This window comes from Peromyscus maniculatus, chromosome 11 (assembly GCF_049852395.1).
Source record: "Peromyscus maniculatus bairdii isolate BWxNUB_F1_BW_parent chromosome 11, HU_Pman_BW_mat_3.1, whole genome shotgun sequence".
NCBI lineage: Eukaryota > Metazoa > Chordata > Mammalia > Rodentia > Cricetidae > Peromyscus > Peromyscus maniculatus.
Genome location: NC_134862.1, coordinates 20,399,401 through 20,420,149, shown reverse-complemented (window position 1 = coordinate 20,420,149; position 20,749 = coordinate 20,399,401). Strand labels below are relative to the sequence as shown.

Genomic DNA, 20,749 nt, shown 5'->3' with positions numbered 1-20,749 from the left:
ATAAAAAGCTTTAATTTTCAAACTGGATGCAGAGATGAATGTAACTGTTAACACACTAAAGCCATTCAGTGACAGACTCCAGGTGGCACTGGATTAACAAAACTCTTTTTTTGGGGGATGTTTTTGAGAAATTAACCCAGGCTTGCTAGAACTCACAGCACCTTCTGGCCAGCCTCGCCAATACTAAAATTACAGACATGTACCACTACGTCTGGTATAATTTTTTACTTTTAAAATTTTATTAGGGTTTTTGAGGCAGGGTCTAGCCTTAACTCCTCCTGTCTCTGTCTCTTGAGTGCTGGGATTACATGTGCTTATCACTGTGCTCAGTTCGACAAATGCAAGCTAAAAAGACAAAATGGAAAAACTACAAAACATTAAATGTATACACATGAACAGTTGTACAGATTTATAAATTCTAAGTTTCATGGTGCATTTTTTTCCCCCCGAGACAGGATTTCTCTGTATAGCTTTGTGCCTTTTCTGGAACTCACTCTGTAGCCTAGCTGGCCTCATACTCAGAGATCCACCTGCCTCTGCCTCCCAAGTGCTGGGATTAAAGGCGTCCGCCACCACCGCTCGGCGGCTTCTTCTTCTTCATTCTTTTTTTTTTTTTTTGACTTTAAGCAGTTAGAAACACACCCTAAATAGATGCTGCGTGCCACTGTCAGAGGTAACTAGTAGTACACTGTGCTATACTGTTCACTTTACACACTGAACCTGGTTGCTCTACCACTTTAGTAATAAAATGAATGCCCAAAGAAATTAGGGTTAGAACTTTAAACAGTGACACACTGGGGTTACTTGTGACAATTTTTTTTTTAAAACAACAAGAAGACTATTTTAAATTAGGCTTTATAACTTGTCTCTATAATAAGAAAGCAATCTTTTTTTTTTAAAGATTTATTTATTTATTTATTATGTATACACAGTGTTCTGCTTGCTTGCATGTACCTGAACACCAGAAGAGGGCACCAAACCTCATTATAGATGGTTGTGAGCCACCATGTGGTTGCTGGGAATTGAACTTATGACCTCTGGAAGAACAGCCAGTGCTCTTAACCTCTGAGCCACCTCTCCAGCCCCCATGAAAGCAATCTTTTAAAGGTAATGTGATGAGGTGTTTTATGACCTAGTACATCTGAGTTCTTCAGGACTGGAATATTAGCATACATTATAAAAGTAAAACTATAAAAATTAATTAATTAAAAAAGGGGGGAGAGCTGGAGAAATAGCTCAGAAGTTGAGAGCACTGTCTGCTCTTCCAAAGGACCTGGGTCCAATTCCCAGTACCCACATGGCAGCTCACACCTGTCTGTAACTCCAGTTCCAGGGCTTCTGACACCCTCACACAAATGCACATGGAAGCAAAACACCAATGAACACAAAACAAAAATAAATTATTTTAAAAAAGTAAAACTACTCCAGTAAAATAAATTTAATTATAAATATATAAACTTGCTATCTCAACATTCTACACTTTGCATACTGCATGTATCTACAATCTATACAGGTTCTCCATTTGCATGCGCGCGCGCGCACACACACACACACACACACACACACACACACACACACACACACACACACAGTTAACTCTCCCTCAAGCTCACCAGGCAAACAGCGCAGGGACTTTGTACTTGCCGCACCTTACTTCACTCAGACTCTTGGTTCAACAGCACGTCCTCACGGGAGGGCAATGTTTTCTATCACATTCAGTCCTCTACTTTGTCTTTCTTCACACTGTTTTCCTAGTTACTACACTAGTACCTGGCACTGGACTTGTGTTTTCTAAGTATCTGCTGAATGAATGAATACAGCAAAGCATCCCAGAGCATTCTTCTGTGCAAATAAACCATGTGCTGAGCTATTGACAGTAGCATAATTCACATTTCATGGATTTTCCCATGTACTTTAAAAAGACAACATAAATCTTCAGGTATAAGAACAAAACAGCTAAGGAAGCCATGAAGTAACTTACCTGCTCCCAACACTGCGGTAAAAGTTCAGCCTCCACCCGTGTTGGTCCAACGTGACGTGCAAATGCCACACAACCTGTCAGTATCATCTGCCTGAAAATAATAGGAAAAACCTCGTATGTGCATTATAAAATAGAACTACAACCACGAGATAAAAAGAGTGAAACAGCCAGGAATGGTGGCACCCCTTTAATTCCAGCACTTGGGAGACAAGGTAGGCAGATTTCTGTGAGTGGAGGCCAGTCTGGTTTATCTAAGTTCCAGGCCAGTAAGGACTAGATGGTGAGACACTGTCTCAAAACAAACTCAAACTAAGACAAATCAAAAAATAAACAAGAAAAGAGTCAATTCTAGCATCCTTATTGCTGTGTCTCAAATTTTCAAGTTAATGTCTTTATTATGTATTACAGCAACCTTCTACCCACCATAGTCCATATATACTAATATATTAATATACATATGCACTTATTTTTAATTGCAGTGCCGAGGACCAAATCCAGGACCTCAAACCATCCAAGTTACACTCTAACCCAGTCTTTGGAAATTTTACTACACAAATTCCCTTTTATTTATATCACCCTATGCTTCTATTTCTCAGTTTTTCATTTTGATTTTCTATTTCTTATATTTTCCCCTACCTTTGGAAGCTAGGTAAATTAAAGTGAATAAAAGAAAATACAATGAGAAATTCTGTCACCGGCTTCCTCATGAGACATTTCTAATAACAGTATTTTTATACCAACTACAAACATTATGTATGTGTTCCACAAATGTTTGATAATTACAATTACTTTCTTAGAAAGAAAGCACGTAGAAAAATCCAAGTATGATAGGGCACACTTGTAAGCCCAGTTCAGGCAGATCTGTGGGCTCTCTGAGGCATGTGTTTCAAGGGTCAGGTCTGGAGTGGTAGTGCACTTGCTGATCATCTGTGAGTCCCTGGGCTCTGTTCTTAGTGCCAACCAAAGTGAAACTGTGCATTGTGCCTGAGGAAAGTGCCCAAACTGCCCTCAGGCTAACAAACACACATGCATGAAGTCCCGGACCCTCATCATAGTCACTGGCACACAAATTTTAAGCACTTACAATATTTCTTCATGCTATACATGTACAGAACTTGAAATCATGTACTACCATTATACAAACCACATCTAACCACCGAAAGGAAAAAGTGATAGCTCTGAAATGCAGTTCAAAATAGAAAAGGTCAGATGGCCAATACACCATTAATAGCATTGTAAGTGGGATACTACAACAGTAAAAATAAGACTAATTAGCAAACGATTTAGCTAGACATATGGTATCATTTATGGTTGTCAAAGAACTGCAGAAATGGAGTACAAAACTAGGTTTTATTGGGATATTATTAAAGAAGTCTGAGATTAATTAACTAAAAAAAAGTAACAAGTGGCTATCTATCAAGCAGATGCTAACAAATCTACTTTTCATTCATATTATATCATAATATGAATTATTGTTATTAGTCTATTTTAATAAAATTTGTATTTCTGTAAGATGAAAACACAAGAGGCAAGAATGCTTTATTTCTTATGTGAAGGCTTGGCCACCAGGTGGCAGTGGTTATGTTTAAGTTTTGCCTTGCCTGTCTCAAAAAAAACCCAAAAAACCCAAAAAATAGTTTTGCCTTGCAAACTTAAATTGGTATTTCATTACTAAGTTACCAAGATGGGGAAAGGCACTTTTTAAAAGAAGAAAATGAGATATGAGACATGCATTTTCCTGTATAGTATCACCAACCGTCCTTAGAAAACTCAAGTTATATGGTATTTCTATAGTGATCTAATTTCCCTTATTTCTACTTGACTAGTGTGCATAAATGTTGCTAGTGACACCCGACTGGCTGTGTCCTGAGGACAAGTCTCTCCACTTGTTCTTGGGTACATTCTACTAAGAGCAAGAGACAGAGACCTAGTGTCAATGTCAGGATATCGTAGGCTATGTGATCATAACTTTGGAGCTCCTTCTACTTCAAGTTCCCAGCTTTATGTCTCATGACTCGTATGTTACAACACAAGATGTAAAAAGAAGCTCTAAAATGAGAGAAACACTTACAAAGCACAGCTCCATTTTACAAAACACAAGCAAAACTCTTATTATTAAGATAAAGATTGCAATAGAAAACCATCCAGGTGCATTATTCTATCCACTGGTGCTTCATCTCCCTATGGCCAGACTCCCCAGGCAGCTTAACTTAGGACTTGAACATTTTACTTCTTAAGGTAGACAATACACTTTCTTCATCAAACCAATCCTGAGTTCCTGTGTGCAGGCTGCTGTCCTATAGTGATTCCATGCTATTTGTTCCTAACTGCTGCTATTAGGGGCTGCATGCATGTTCTAGGAAGGACCTGTTCCAGGTAATTCTCCCCCATCCACTGCTGCAGAGTTCCCAACTGACTTATGTTGAAAGAACAGTTCTGACTCCCCCAGATATCGGTGTGATCCCCAGGAACCCACATGGTGTTGCACACGTTTTGTGATGGGCAATAATGTTTTTGAAGTACTGTAGCCAATGAACTAACTCACTCCTGATCTTCCTCAGGGTCTCTGCCAATTAATTAACAAAATGGCTTCTGTTCTCAATAATCCTGAGAGATGAGGGAAGATAAAGATGCTAAATTCTGTTAGATTCTGACAAAGAGCCAAATTCACAGATTGGCTAGCTATTGTAAGACCAAAGCAGACCCTCCCTTACAACTGAAATATAAGCTATTCATAGCCTCTGCTTTAGAGCATAAATTTTCTGTGTATTCAAGCAAGCAAATCACCATTTAGATCAGCAGTTCCGAACCTGGGGGGACACATCTCAGATATACTGCATATCAGATATTTTCATTATGATTCATAACCATAGCAAATTATACTTATGAAGTAGCAATAAAAATAATTTTATGATTGGGGTCACCAAAACATGAAGAAACTGTACTAAGGATCTGGGTATTAGGGAGGTTGAAAACCACTGATTTAGGTGAAAATAAATTTCTCCCTGGAATAACTATATTTTCTTTGATTGTGGCCAAAATATTGTATTCCTCTGGAGATATACTGATAACTCAGTGGTGCAAATATTTATTTTATTGTTTTTAATTTAACAAATTTTTAAAAACTAATTTATTTATTAACTTTATGCCAGAAAAGGGCATCAGACCCCACTATAGATGGTTGTGAGTCACCATGTGGGTGCGGGGAATTGAACTCAGGACCTCTGGAAGAGCAGCCAGTGCTCTTCACCACCTAGCCATCTCTCCAGCCTCCATATATTACTATTTGTAAAGACTAATCATTATGGCATACTATGTTCATTTGTGTGGGAAAAATGGGAAATGAAGCATAAGTAGGAAAGCAGAGATATAATACGAATTAATGTCTAAAGGTAACTAACTCCAGTGCACAAATTCAACACAAGTCACTGGAATAACACAACTTCAGACTTCAAAGCCTTTCTCCATGTCACCTAACTATGGCTTCTTGCATTTTGCAGACTAAGGAAGCGCTGATTTGCCTATACCATGTGGAAGTACACTAGAAGGTTTATGCAGCTTGCTCTATCCTCTTTATAATGAAGTCTCAGCTATAACCTAACCACTGAGCACTAAGACATGCCTCTGTATTAGAAATGAGGAAAGGGTATTAATAAATTTGAATTAATAGAATTTCCAGATCAAAATATAAGAAAGTTTTGGTAATATCCTTCAGTAAATACACATGTCTAGAGTCCATGATAAATTAACACTTTGAGAACAAGGCACTGATTCACTTTGTAAAGACTTACTTATCAGTAATTTTTAAGAGTAGGGGCTCAACAGGATTTGCATACTTTTCACAGCTATTTTTGCTTCAAGAACTTACTTATTTCCACAGGTTTAATTGCACAGAGTGTTTTCCCTATCATGTGTCTATTTGTTGGTGCAAACTGCATGTTCTTTAAAACAGGAGGTAAACAGAAGGAAAGCAAGCTCGATGACAACACTATTGAAGTCATGCACACGATGGAGAGTTCTAGCACACCGAAAAAAGGCCTGTAGATTAAATCACCAAATATGATGCTCATTAAGAAAAGTGAGTACGTTAGCATTGCATTTATTTATCCCTGTCCACCCACCTTTGCTCATCATCTGGCCTCTTGATCAAGTTGAAGAGGATGTGGAGGAGCTGGTCTCTTTCTTTAGGTTCAGGGTGTAGGCATGCTGTACACAATATGAGGGGGATCAACTCCTAAAGAAACAGGAGGGTGGAGAAATTCAAAATAAAAATACATTGTGTATAACCGATTTTTTTCTTCCAGAATACACTTAAAACGAACTTAATCCTCAACAAACACAAGAATATCATCATAAATATGTATATAAATATGTATATACAGAAGGATAAACCACAGTGTAATAAAAGTTACTTAAGATTCAATTAACCTTTTGACAAACTGATAATAACTTTAATTTGGAAAGTGTTTTAAATTTCTTGCAAAAGTTCACTATATTTTTAAAGCATCTAAAGTTAAAGAAAAGAAAAACCAACAAAAACGAAACTTTTCCCTGAAACCGGGCATGCATCTCAATGATAACGTACTTACTTAGCTTGTATGTTTAAGGCCTTGACCTCCAACCAACACTACATATACCACCTCCCAACAAGTAAAAAACAAACACAGGTAAACAAAAATCAAAATAAATAAAACCACAAAAATCTTTCCCCAAACAAAAGATCAAAAATTCCTTTACAAACACACACACACACACACACACACACACACACACACACACACACACACACACACACACACACACACTATGCTTCTCTCAGGATGAATTATAACCTACTAATTTTGTACCCTTTATATATAATCCAGTATCTAGTAAAAAAGACCATTTCTGGGCTATAGGTGCAAATCAGTGGGTATTACTACTGACTACAATTAGAAATATTTGATATTAAACTGAAAATTTAAACTATATTTCATCACATACTCAACATGCAGAAGTAACAAACATTTTTTAAGGAAAGTAACTGTCAAGTTTCTTTTTCATAGAAATGTATGAAATTAAAGCTATTCCACATTTTCATTAAGATAATATTCTGAATCCTGAATATATTATAATTTCCATTTGAGTGGATTTTCAAATCTAGTAATAAAAAGAAATTTTTGGAGAGAAATGCTTCAAACTATAAACATCTACTTAAGTACCTGTCCCAAAGTATAAATAAGTATAAATAAGCAAATTAAAACTAAGAACATGTGGTGGGCAGTGGTGGTGCACCCCTTTAATCCCAGCACTCCGGAGGCAGAGGCAAGTGGATCTCTGTGAGCTCTAGGCCAGCCTGGGCTACAGAGTGAGTTTCAGGAAAGGCACAAAGCTACACAGAGAAACCCTGTCTCGAAAAACCAAAAACCAAACCAAACCAAACCAAAACACTAAGACCATGTCACATGTGAACAGACCCAAGGCGTGATTATCATCTACAGCTTAGAGCCTAAGAAAACACTGCTAACATTAACCTGTAAGAGAAGCATGTTCAAAGTGTGCAATTGCTTCCATAGGAGTACATGACATAATTTTTAGAGTTGGCATTGGATCTGAAAAGCACGACTAAATTCTTTTTTTCAAGGTTTTTATATTTCATATGAAATTTTTAATTAATATAAATTTTAAATTTGAAGTTACAAATCTAAACAAGAGGAACTCTAAACAAATGTGAGATGTAAAAAGTTTGAAGTACTTATTCTGTTATTTCAATCATCCTATCTGGATGCCTATATGGATTTTAGACTAAACATCAACTGAAAAAATGACAGAAAACAGGGAAAATAGTTCTACACCAAGAATGCAAGACAGAATATTCAAGTCCTGTATGACCTCATTGGATGCTTGGTGGTTTGAATAGGTGTAAGACCTGTGGACTTGTGTGTGAATGGTTGTCCTATAATGAGTAGCACTCGTGGTGTTGTTGGAGAAAGTGTGTCACTGTGGAGGCATGCCTTGAGGTTTTTATATGCTCAAGCTATACTCAGTGTGTCTCAGCCTCCTGCTGGACATGTCTGTCTGCATACTATGTTTTCCACCATGATGATAATGGACTAAACCTCTGAAACTGTAAGCCAGCCCTAATTAAATATTTTCCTTTATAAAAGTTGCCATGTAAAAATGGCCATCTTACCAAAAGCAATCTACAGATTCAAAACAATTTCCATTAAAATCCCAACACAATTCTTTAGAGATCTTGAAAGAACAATACTCAACTTCATATGGAAAAACAAACAAACAAAAAACCCCAGGAGAGCTAAAACAATTCTGTATAATAAAAGAAGTTCTGGAGGTATCACCACCCCCAATCTCAAGCTGATCTCAAGCTCTACAACAGAGCTAAGGTAATAAAAACAGCATGGTTTTGGCATAAACATGGATTTTTATGTTAATCCAGACAGTGGATTAATGGAATCGAATCAAAGACCTGTTAGTAAATCCACACACCTATGGACATCTGATTTTTGACAAAGAAGCCAAAATTATACAATGGAAAAAAGAAAGCATCTTCAACAAATGGTGCTGGCATAACTGGATGTTGGCATATGGAAGAATGCAAACAATCCATATGTATCACCCTGTATAAAAGTCAAGTCAAAGTGGTTCAAAGACCTCAACATAAATTCAGATACACTGAACCTGATAGAAGAGAATGTGGGAAATGATCTCGAATGCATTGGCACAGGTGACCACTTCCTGAATAGCAATAGCACAGATACTAAGATGGACAATTAATAATTGATAACTCATGAAACTTAAAAGCTTCTGTAAGGCAAAGGACACCATCAAAGTAGCCTACAGAATGGGAAAATATCTTCACCATCCCCACATCTGATAGAGGGCTGATCTCCAAGATTATACAGAACCCGAGAAACTAGACATCAAAAACCCAAATAATACAATTAAAAAAAGGGGTACAGTTCTAAACAGAATTCTCAACAGAAGAATCTCAATTGGCCGAGATACACTTAAAGAAATGTTCAACATCCTAAGCTATCAGGGAAATGTAAATCAAAATGACTTTGAGCTTCCACCTTATACTTGTCAGAATGGCTAAGATCAGAAACACAAGTGACAGCTCAGGCTGGAGAGGCTGTGGACCAAACGGAACACTCCCCTCCGCTGTTGGTGGGAGTGCAAACTTGTACAGCCACTTTGGAAATCAATATAGGAGTTTCTCAGAAAATTGGGAACCAGCCGGGCGGTGGTAGTGCACGCCTTTAATCCCAGCACTCAGGAGGCAGAGCCAGGCAGATCTCTGTGAGTTCGAGGCCAGCCTGGGCTACCAAGTGAGTTCCAGGAAAGGCGCAAATCTACACAGAGAAACCCTGTCTCGAAAAACCAAAAAAAAAAAAAAAAAAAAAAAAAAAAAAAAGAAAATTGGGAACCAGTCTACCTCAAGGTTCAGATATACCAGTCTTGGGCATATACCCAAAAAATGCTCAATCATACCACAAGGACATTTGCTCAACTATGTTCATAGCAGCATTATTCTTAATAGCCAGAATATAGAAACAATGTAGCTATCCCTCAATTGAATGGATAAAGAAAATATGGTACATTTACACAATGGAATATTACTCAGCTGTGAAAAACAATGACATCATGAAACTCAAAGGTAAATGGATGAAATCAGGGAGCCTGCATGGGACTGACCTAGGCCCTCTGCATATATGTTACAGTTGTGTAGCCTGGTCTTCTTGTGGGACTCCTAACAGTGGGAGCAGGGGCTGTCTGTGACTCCTTTACTGGCTTTTGGAACCCTACTCCTCATACTGGGTTGTCTTGCCCAGCTCTAATACAATGTGAAGTGCTTAGTCTTACTACAACTTTATATACTGTGTTCTGTTGATCTCCATGGGAGGCCTGCCCTTTTCTGAATAGAAAACGAGGAGTGCATGGGGGCGGGGCAGAGAGAAGGTTGGCAGGGAGGAACTGGGAGGAGAGAAGGGAGGGGAAACTGTGGTTGGGCATAAAAATAAATAGACAGATAGATAAAAGTCATTAAAAAAAGTTGTCATAGTCATGGTATCTCTTCATAGCAATAGAAACCCTAACTAAGACAGATGCTAATATGATGCTTGATGGATTAGCGAAGATTTTAACAGAGAAGTCTCATTAAATAAATATTTAATCTGATTTGGAAGTTTAGTGACATGAGAGATCATTAAAACCAAGATTCTTAGAATTAATTAAAAAATATTAATTCAGTTTTTAGCTGATTCTGTTCAGGTTGCCGAGTCAATTGAACCAACAAGAGAAGTTACAAGTTTAAATGTCAAGGGGTAACCTACTACGAGTAGAACTGTATGTTAGAAATTCTCCCAGAAGCACTAACAGAAGAAGAAATGACTTCTGATACCAAGAAAGACTCCCAAGTTGACCTACACTTCCTGTCAGGTCCGATCTTTTGCTCCCTAGTGGCTTTCTTGTACTTCCTATCCCTCTTCCTGTTTCCCCATGTGTACTTGCTAAATTATTTTTTTGTATTATTTACTTAATCTACAACTTTAAAGTTATGAAATGAAGGAAAGATACTTTCCATACTTGTAAAGACAGAAATAGAATTTAAAATAAGGAATATAATCTTTTGCCTTTTTTAAAAATCATAAAATGTAGCACAAAAATGTCAGGCTATTTCTTCTTTAAGCTTTACAAGCCAGGCAGTGGTGGCGCGTGCCTTTAGTTCCAGCACTTGGAGGCAGAGGCAGGCGGATCTCTGTGAGTTCAAGGCCAGCCTGGGCTACAGAGTGAGTTCCAGGACAGGTTCCAAAGCGACACAGAGGAATCCTGTCTGAAACAAAAACAACAACAACAACAACAAAACAACAACAACAACAAAAAAAAAAAACAAAAAAAGAGCTTTACAACACTTCTTCCCTGTTTCCTTTATCAGAAGGCTTAGTGTTCTTAAGCAAAGGGAAAAAGTTCATGCGCAGTATAAGAAAGCTTTCAACTGTAGTGGTTAAGGATGCACCACCCGACAACAGTGCCCCAGGAGCTATGAGAGTCCCTGCTTTGGCTTACTTCTCCGTACAAAGCAAAGGCAAACATTTCTTTCTGTTTCCTCAAGTTAGAAATTTGAATTAATGTAGAGATGACAAGCGTTTTTTAAACATACATTTTTAAATGTATTCACAGAGGAAACATTGATCTCATGAGATCAAAGTTGGCTTTAAAAAGTATCTCAACATAGTAGCCATTTCCAAAGAATCCAAACTGGAACATGAGAAGTAAAGCAACTAAGTTTGGGTCCCTTTAGTCTAACAATTAAGATATTGGAATTTAGAAGAAAAAAACCCCTACTTTTTGTTTCCGAAAATGAGAGCTGTTAATAGTGTCTATTGTTATCTTATTAAATTTCTTGCTGGTAAAATTTGCAGTATATGGGAAGTCACTGTCACTTAATTTTTGGTTGATGCTCCATACCAAGGTAAGTGGGTACACCTTGATACATTAATGGCGGTGACATGTGAAACTCAGCAGGGAAAGTCTGCCAGATAGCTTCTTCCTCAAACACAGTGATGATAGAGATAATGATAAAAACATTAAGAGTAGTCTGTTCACAGAAATGGCACAGATTGACACTAGAATTTGACCTGTTAAGCTGGGTTGGCTACACACAATCCCAATTCTGTTAATTATTCACCTCTAAGTGTTTGAAGCACTAACATCTCCACATCTTGGAGATTAGTGTTTATCATTTTACTTGTTACACATCCATTCATAAATTGGATCAATATTCTCTTTTGGCATCATCCCTCTAATTAAGAACTCTAACCCTTTAAAAACTTTCATTGTAATTCTGACTGCTATATCTAAGTTAAATTTCTCTAAGCAGACAAAGTGACACTTAGAAAAATGTCTTTGTCAATTTTAAATTAAATGTATCAAGAATAACACAGTAAAGCATAAGAGGTCATTTTTAGAGATTTAAGGATTTGATTTTTTACACAAAAGTAAAGTCATAACCACCATGGTTAAGAAAATACCTATAGTAATTATAAGTCTAATAATATTAAGTCTAGAAGGTAATTGCCCCCTCATGGAGGAAGTTGTATCCATGTTCTTCAGTCCTCCCCCTTTTGCATTTCATATGCATGCACGTGGGGTATGTGTGTGTGTGTGATCCAAAGCTGATGTATGGCATCATCCTCAATTGCTCTTCTACCTTATTCTTTGGGGTAGTCTACCAGTCAAACCCACAGTTTGACAATATGGTTAGTTTTGCTAGCCAGCTTGTTTCACGGATCCTGTTGTCATCACCCATCTCTGCCTTCCAAGGCTTGAATTATAGCTGAGCTGCCAGCCCAGCCAATATTTATGTGGGTACTGGGGATCCAAACTCTGATCTTCCTGCTTTCTTATCCACTGAGCCATCTCCTCAGCTCCCTAATCTCTCCCTCCCCTATGCTGTGTGTGTGTGTGCGCGCGCGCGCGCACTTGGAACAGCACAAGTGTGGAAGCCAGAGGACAACCTCTGGTGTTGGTCATTACCCATGAGACAGGGTCCCACTTACTCACTGTTGTGTGGCAGCCATCAGTTTCTGGGGATTTTCCTGTCTCCACTTCCTATCTCCTCACAGGAGTGCTGAGATTATAGTCACATGTACTACTGCATCTAGCTTTACTACCCACCCCACTCCCTCGAGATGGTTTCTCGGTGTAGCCTTGACTGTCCTCGAACTCAGAGATCCACCTGCTCTGCCTCCTGAGTGCTGGGATTAAGGGTGTGCACCACGGCTGCTGGCTCTGCATCTGACTTTTAAGTTAGTTCTCAGCATCCTAAATCAGGTTGTCAGGCTTACAAGGGAAATCACTTTACTCACTGAGACATCTCTTCAGTCCTATGTATGTGTCCATACATTAAAGTATCAAAAATCTTAAATATTTTTTAAAGATAACTTTTTTAACTTATGTGCATGTATCTGTATGAGCATATGTTGGGGATGTGTGTGTAGAGGCCTGAAAGTGGATTCCTTGCAGCTGGAGTTTTAGATGGCTTTGAATTACCTCATGTGGGTGCCAAGAACTGAACTCAGGATCTCTGGAAGAACAGCAAGTGCTCTTAACTGTTTAGCCATTGCTCATTTTAAATTTTAAAAAAGAAAACACAAACCAAAAGAAACCTCAGAATAACAGATCAGTGTGCATTTGTGCTAGAGAAGGGAGAATAAGCACAAAAGGACCAAAAAGTAAATGTCCTATTCAAAGTTTATTCCTAATCTTATACAGAGTATTTAAACCACAGGAATGAAGGAAGGCTACCCAAGTCTCCAAAACTATCCATGTAGATTTTGTAGTTGTTGCTGTGGATATTGCTCTATATAAATAAAACACTGATGGCCAGTGACCAGGCAGGAAGTAGGTTGCCAGGCAGGAAGTAGGTGGGACAAGGAAAGAGGAGAATTCTGAGGAGGGAGACACTGCAGCCACCGCCAGGACAAGCAACATGTAAAGACTCTGGTAAGCCACCAGCCATGTGGCAAGGTATAGATTTATAAAAATGGGTTAATTTAAGATAAAAGAACAGTTAGCAAGAAGCCTGCCACAGCCATACAGTTTATAAGTGATATAAGCGTCTGAGTGATTATTTTATAAGTGGATTGTGGGACTGCGGGGCTTGGGGAACCTGGAGAGAAGCCCTCCAGCAACAAGTTGTACTTACAGAAAACACCACAGAACTCATAAACTATGAATAACAAAAACAAATTCACTTTAAGTTATAATGTGTTATAAATGAACACACAAACGTTTCTCATATTTCTAAACATTAGCAATGAATGATCTAAAAAGAAAATTGATAAAGACTCATTTGTAATACCAACTAAAAGAATAAATACTGAGGATAAATGTAATCAAGAAGTTAAAGCACTGATGAAGAAATGAGAGCCATGACATGGCTGGCTGTGGTGGCACATGCCTTTAATCTCAGCGCTTGGGAGGCAGAGGCAGGTGGTGTAGGCACAAGTTTCTGTTCCATCAGCAACTCCCAAATACCCAGCAGCTGCTTCCCAAATAACTGACTCAGAGGCTTAATATTACTTATAAGTGCTTGGCTGGTAACTCAGGCTTATTATTAACTAGCTCTTATACTTTAATTAACCCATAATTCTTATCTATGTTTAGCCACATGGCTCAGTACTTTTTCTCAGTACAACACTCTCATCTTGCTTCCTCTGCATCCGGCTGGCCACTCCTGACTCGTCCTTCCTCTTCCCAGAAATCTCCTACACTGGTTGCCCCACCTATAGGCTACTGGACAATCAGTGTTTTATTAAACCAATTTGAGTGAGAAATCTTGACAGTGTACAAGAGCATTATCCAACAGCGTTGTGGACCTCTGAGTGCAAGGCTAGGCTCCTCTACTAAGTTTCAGAACAGTTAAGACTACACAGTAAAACCAGGTCTTGAGCCCCCCACCACCAACACTGCCAGAAAAAAAAAAAAAGACATGACACACCCATGCAGGGAAGACAATGATAATGTTGGTAGGATGGCAATGCTCCCTACGTCATGAACAGATTCCATATAATATCTTTCAAATTCCCACGGCCTGTTTTTGCAGAAAATGAAATTGGGCATTAAATCTAAGGGTCCAATATAACCAAGTAATATTAAACATGTAAAATGGAAGACTCAGGAGTCCCAATTATTTAAACTTACTAAAAACCAGAGCAATAAAAAAGCATGAGAGTGGCTTAAGGATAAGAATAGGATATACAGACCAATGGAACAGAATTGAGATTCTCAGACCCAAACAACCTCTAGTAGCTGATTGTCAACAGAAGTGGCAAAGGCCTTTAATAGGCAAAACTTTTTCTTTTGAGCATATGTCAGCTCAATAATCAATATAAGAGCTAACTATAAAATGATTGCAAGTCGTATGTGATAAGGGTTTCATATCCAGAATATATGAAGATCTCTATTGTTACAGCTAAAACATATGGAGACAGTCCAATTAAAAAGGGTAAAGGCTTAGAAAAATACATTAGAAGTTAGTAAAATTATATGTGGGATCAGAAAAAGGGTTTGTGCTGTATTTCTTTTTCTATTAAAAAAAAAGTTAATCCATGTTAATGTATTGCTTCAAAGCACATGAGTGGCTAGGGCCCAACCCCAAGACTTGGGCCATAATGGCAGTTTCCGGCCCTTTGAGATGGGAGAGTGGCCAGGACCCGCCCTACAGAAGAAAAAAAAAAAAAAAAAGCCCAAGATCAGACTACAAAATCCCTCCAATCCTGGACAGCTCCAGCTCCAAGGAGCCCTATACAAAGTCTGCTGACTGCTCAGCTCTCTGCTGCTTCTTGCCCAAGTAGAGGCAGTTACCCTCTTGTGTCTCTCCCAATAAATTTCTTCAGTGAGGTGTGCATTTGTGGTATTTCTTGGCTCTTGACTGCCAGGATATCTTTCCCTTCAGAGATGTAACACTTGCACTGGATAAGCCTTTCCCCCTCAGAACTGTAACACACTTACTAAAAGTCTTAAGCCCTGTTTCTATGTGTTATGTAATCAACTAGGATATTATTATGATCATCAGTTGACTAAATTTTTTAGCTCTGCTTATGCTGAAAAAAAGCACTTGAGAAATAAGAAAATAAGAAAATCCTCGCTGGGTGGTGGTGGTGGCGCATACCTTTAGTCCTAGCACTCGGGAGGCAGAGGCAGGTGGATCTCTGTGAGTTCGAGACCAGCCAGCCTGGTCTACAGAGTGAGTTCCAGGACAACCAAGACTACAGAGGAACCTGTCTTGAAAAACCAAAGAAAAAAAAAAAACAAAACAAAAAAACCCTCAGATACCAATCCTTTAATTACAAGAGATCTTTAGAAATGCATACTTAAACAGGTGAAATATTAAAAATAAACATCGGATATAATAAGACAAGTTTTACTTCTTTTTCCCCTCTAGACATTGAACCTAAAGCCTCATGGGTGTTAAGCACATGCTCTAAGGTTTCGTCCTTTTATACCTAGGGAATTGCTTTAAGCCAAGCTAATATACACTTTATTATTTGCTGTGGGATGGTCTGTATGTCAAATTGCTCTGATTGGTCAATAAATAAAACACTGATTGGCCAGTGGCCAGGCAGGAAGTAGGTGGGACAAGGAGAGAGGAGAGTTCTGGGAAGCAGAAGGCTGAGGAGAGAAACTGCCAGCTGCCACTATGACCAGCAGCATGTGAAGACACCAGTAAGCCACAAGCCACGTGGCAAGGTATAGATTTATGGAAATGGATTAATTTAAGCGATAAGAACAGTTAGCAAGAAGCCTGCCACGGCCATACAGTTTATAAGTAATGTAAGTGTCTGAGTGATTATTTTATACGTGGATTGTGGGACTGCGGGGCTTGGTAGAACCTGGAGAGAAACTCTAGCTACAATTATTAACTAATTTGATTTTGAGATACTACAACTTTAATCAATTAGAACAAGATAAAAATAAGTAAACAGAGAAAAGGATCAGTCCTATATGAACCTACAAGAACATTCAATATTTTTCAAATATAAAAAATTTAAAATCAGCCAAAAAAGTATACACGTACACACACACACACACACACACACACACACACACACACACACACACACACACACACACACGGTATCTGGTTATTGATGATGCAAAACTATAAATACTTCATGCAGTACAATCAGATTTTAGTTATAGTGTTTTAATGCTAATAAGGAAAAAAAGGCAAAACTGATTTATGAAAGTCAGGTTTGGTAACACTTAAAGATTATGTTGAGGAAGGACAATAGTGGGATGCAAACAATAAATAATTCATAACACAGATATTACAAGCCGAGAAAGGAAAAGCTCAAACACCATCCTGCCAGGCAGAACTGCAAAACAGTCTGAAATTGGACACTGATCCTTCAAGATCTAGAAAACTTCCACACATATAACCATTTTAAATTAGATACAAATAAAGCCATCAGCAAGAATAGTTTCTAAACTTTTTAAAAATTAAAAACATCTAAAGGAATGAAAACTTTTAAGTCATTTTTAAAATTAAGAATACTTATAGGAATAAAGTATTTCAAAGCTCTACATATCCTTTCTTGAGGATCAGTACAAATTTCTTTTGCTTACATAGATAACTAAGGTCAGCTTTAAATGGGTTTTGCCAATGCATTATGTACCCATCATACTGTAGGTCCCATGAATATGAGTAAAATCAGTGATAAACATTAACATGATAATGGTAAAACTGTATACATTATAATCCTTTATTGGCTAAATATATATATGTAATAATAATTTATGACTATAAAGATAACTTCCTAATGTGTTCCTGGCTCATGGTCTAGGTCACATGTACTAAAATTTACTTGTACGTTTATCTAGGATATTTAAAGCATCTGCCAAGAATGCAAATACAAAATTTAAGAAGGAACCTTAAAAGGTTATTATAGTTACTATTACAACTATCCTATCATTATAAGTTATTGTCAAACAAGCATAATAAAACTAACATTTATAACAAGCAATTACAAATGTATTTGGGGAAAATGTTACATTATTATTTATTAGTCTGTTAATTTCAATGAGTGTCAACTTCTGTAGACATATCAAAGACATCATCAAAAGAACAGAAAAAAATCAATTAGTGTTTTGGTTATGTGAAGATGACAACATTCACGACACATAAATGGACCTACAGTAATAGCACTGCAGAAGCTAATAATAATGCTTTAAGCAAAATTGGAAATTATGAATACCATGCAGTTTTACTGAACTCACCTGACAGAGGTGTAAAACCATTCTCTAGGAGCAGAGACGCATGCACAAAAGTAAGAATATGATTGCAAGTAACAGACTTAACAAAATAAAAATATAACACTAAACTTCAAAATGACAAAATGGATCACATGATGAGACTACTGGGATGAAAATACTTTTATGTGTCTTACCTCTCTTTTTGCCAACAGCACATTAGGAACAATGTGTGGCAGGCAGCGTCCCAGCATTAACATAACACTTTTTTCACTGTCTGCAATCCTTGACACCTAGAAAACCAAACAGTTAAATGATTGCGGATGATATGTGCATAAAGGTGGGTAAATGTTTACACTCTGGATCTTGTCTCCTTTTGATGTAAACACAAGCTCCATATTATAACTCATAGTAATGATAACAACACTGCCTCAGATAATGCCGTTTCGGTGGGGCAGTCATGCAGTGAATATGCCAGTAAAAGGGCTAGAGTTGGGTATGAGGGATCAATGATTTATTTAAGGTTTATGATGTTGGGGCTAACACTAAGCAAGCACTTCTCTACTAAGCTACAGACCTGGTTGCTAGGAAGGACAACACAAAGTTATTTCTCCTAGCAGCTAGGGATGTAGCACAGTAGGAGAACTATGGTGGGTCAACACTGAACTGAACATGACAAATTAGCTCATAAAGAGGATTTATGATTTTTGAATGTGTTCCAACACACAGGAGATGGTATCTGAAATGACAAGTGTCAGTCATCTAGATTCAGTGGATCCTGTTCATTGATGTATCTAAATGTCAGTATGTATAAACATGTACAATTCTACATGCCAGGAAAAACAAATTTTTACTTAAAAGACAAAATGTCAATTAAAAAAAATATGGGTGAGACCTGGGAGGCCTACTATGCTGGGAAGAAGGGATAGCCTAGAAACAGGGCCTCCTCAATGGTTCCTGTTTTGTTTGCCTTTTCCTTAAAAAGATCCCTAAGAAGCTGCAACCATGCCAGGGCAACAGCTTGTCTAATGAACTGCATCAGGAAAGGCCTGAGAAAGCGGAACTGATTTTATAATGACAATTGCCAGACAGCAATTGAACCAATAACCAACTGCCTTCCTTATCGCTTAAAATTTTAGGTATTATTTCTTAAAGAATTACTTTTAAATAATAGATTTTCAACTGAAATGCAATCTTAGCATAAACATTTTATATGAAACCCTATAAAAAACAAACACCCCTACAACAGTAGAGATGTTTTATGGAAGCTGTGATATAAACTCACCTCTGATCCTAAACGACTATCTGCAGACATTCGACAAAAAGAGAGTAGTGCTTGGTGAAAAGCAGGTGACAATTTCCTGCAAGAAAATAGTGGGAAAAAGGAGATAGGATCCAAGAATTAGCACTGCTATCTCAGGAGGAAGTAAGCTGCATATCTGCATATGGAAAGCACACCCCTACATTAATCCTACCTCACAAATGTTGTCCAGATTCTCTGCCACCAGACTTGATGGATATAAGAGAAGAACACTGTATATTGCAAATAGCCTGAGGCCATATAAATGAATGAATGGCCCTATGTGTTAGTGGATCAAATACTAAGTGGTACAGTGATCAATAATTATAGGAAATAGTTCCACAATCTAAAATGAGTACTATTCCCACCTTCCATTTTCTATGTCTTCAGAAAGGCTTACACAGATTGAACAAGAAACAAAGTTGGAAAGTCACTACAGTTGTGCTGATATAAACCTATATAGCCTATATTAATGATATTAACCTATATAAAGGCTATAAGGGAAGGGAGAGCTCACTGAACATTCCTGACATAATTTAAGAGAAAAACATTGGAGGAACAATAGGAATTATTAATTTACTTTTATGTTTAATAAGAAAGGTCAAGCCTATCTTTATTTCTAAAAACATTGTATCTATGTAACTCATGAAGTTGACTATGAGCTGCTTGTGTGCTCCATCTACAAAGACAAGGCCAATACCAAAACCTCACCAGAAACATGCTTAGTAGGCACCAAGCTGTATTCAATAATTTCCATGACTGCAGACTTAGATGTGTCAAGACTTGGACCCTTTGCTCTCTTAGGCACCGCTCACACCCTCTAAATGGATGGGGCCACAATCTATTTGCTTGTTCAAACTAGAAACCACAAACCAGTCTTTCTCTTACAATCACTAGATTCATTCCTTTCTCTTTATTTCCAATCTAACCAACTGTCCAGCTTTTAGGTATATTGTAAATCTATTTCTTCCATTTTCATTCCTAATGTCCTTTACCCACTCAGCCTTTGATTTCTTTACCTACTTAACTCTCAGCCTTCAAATCTTTAATGAAACCTTTCTGTTTGATAACTAGGTTGGTGCTTTGGTTATGTGTTCCCAAAGCAAGATCCATTCTCTTATTTTTCATATTTTAATTGCTCTCTCTCATACCATAAGGTTTGTTCACGAAAGGATTACAGTGTGTCTCACTCATCAATGCATTCTTAGTAGCATTGCCTGGCACACAGGTATTGAGTGAATATAACAGCATCTACCTTAAGAGTATAAAAGAACTATACAGATACTCTGGTATGGGAGGACTTTACAAGTGCTCCTACTACTGAGCAACACAATATACATTTCCATGATTTTATCTCATCTACATTAGAATAAATAAACCTCAAGTACTCTACACCTTAGTCTAATTCTGTGAGCTCCATATATACAAAGGTAACAATTATATGTAACAAGTACAGGTTATGATTCAGAATGGAAAGCTTCTTACACAAATAAACCCAGTATTTCTCAGTAATAATGAGGACCTGTAAGACTAAAGAAAATTAGCCATGCTTGAAAATTTTATCCTAATGTTGGGTATATAGTGCTTGTTTCTAACAAGAAGAATATTGCAGCCAAAAGTGTACTATACGATTAAATGAGTTAGTATACACTAAGTACATATGCATGAAATAAAAAAATAACAGTCCTTTTTCAAAAGTATTTTTTTTTTTT

The 20,749-nt window shown here is 37.6% G+C and overlaps 1 protein-coding gene across 7 annotated transcripts in view; it reads right to left on the bottom strand.

The window, feature by feature from the left end:
* Relch (RAB11 binding and LisH domain, coiled-coil and HEAT repeat containing) overlaps positions 1-20,749 on the bottom strand; it is an 86,677-nt gene that overhangs the window by 39,754 nt on the left and 26,174 nt on the right. For all 7 annotated transcript variants that reach the window (XR_013043187.1, XR_001576445.3, XM_006995015.4 and 4 more), the window contains 4 exons: positions 19,023-19,098; positions 17,935-18,030; positions 6,103-6,215; positions 1,982-2,072 (listed from right to left, as the gene is read on the bottom strand). Coding sequence is in view for 5 of the 7 variants with exons in the window: in XM_006995015.4 (XP_006995077.1) it covers positions 1,982-2,072; positions 6,103-6,215; positions 17,935-18,030; positions 19,023-19,098 (376 nt within the window). In the remaining 2 variants the exon portion in view is untranslated. The remainder of the gene's footprint in view (positions 1-1,981; positions 2,073-6,102; positions 6,216-17,934; positions 18,031-19,022; positions 19,099-20,749) is intronic.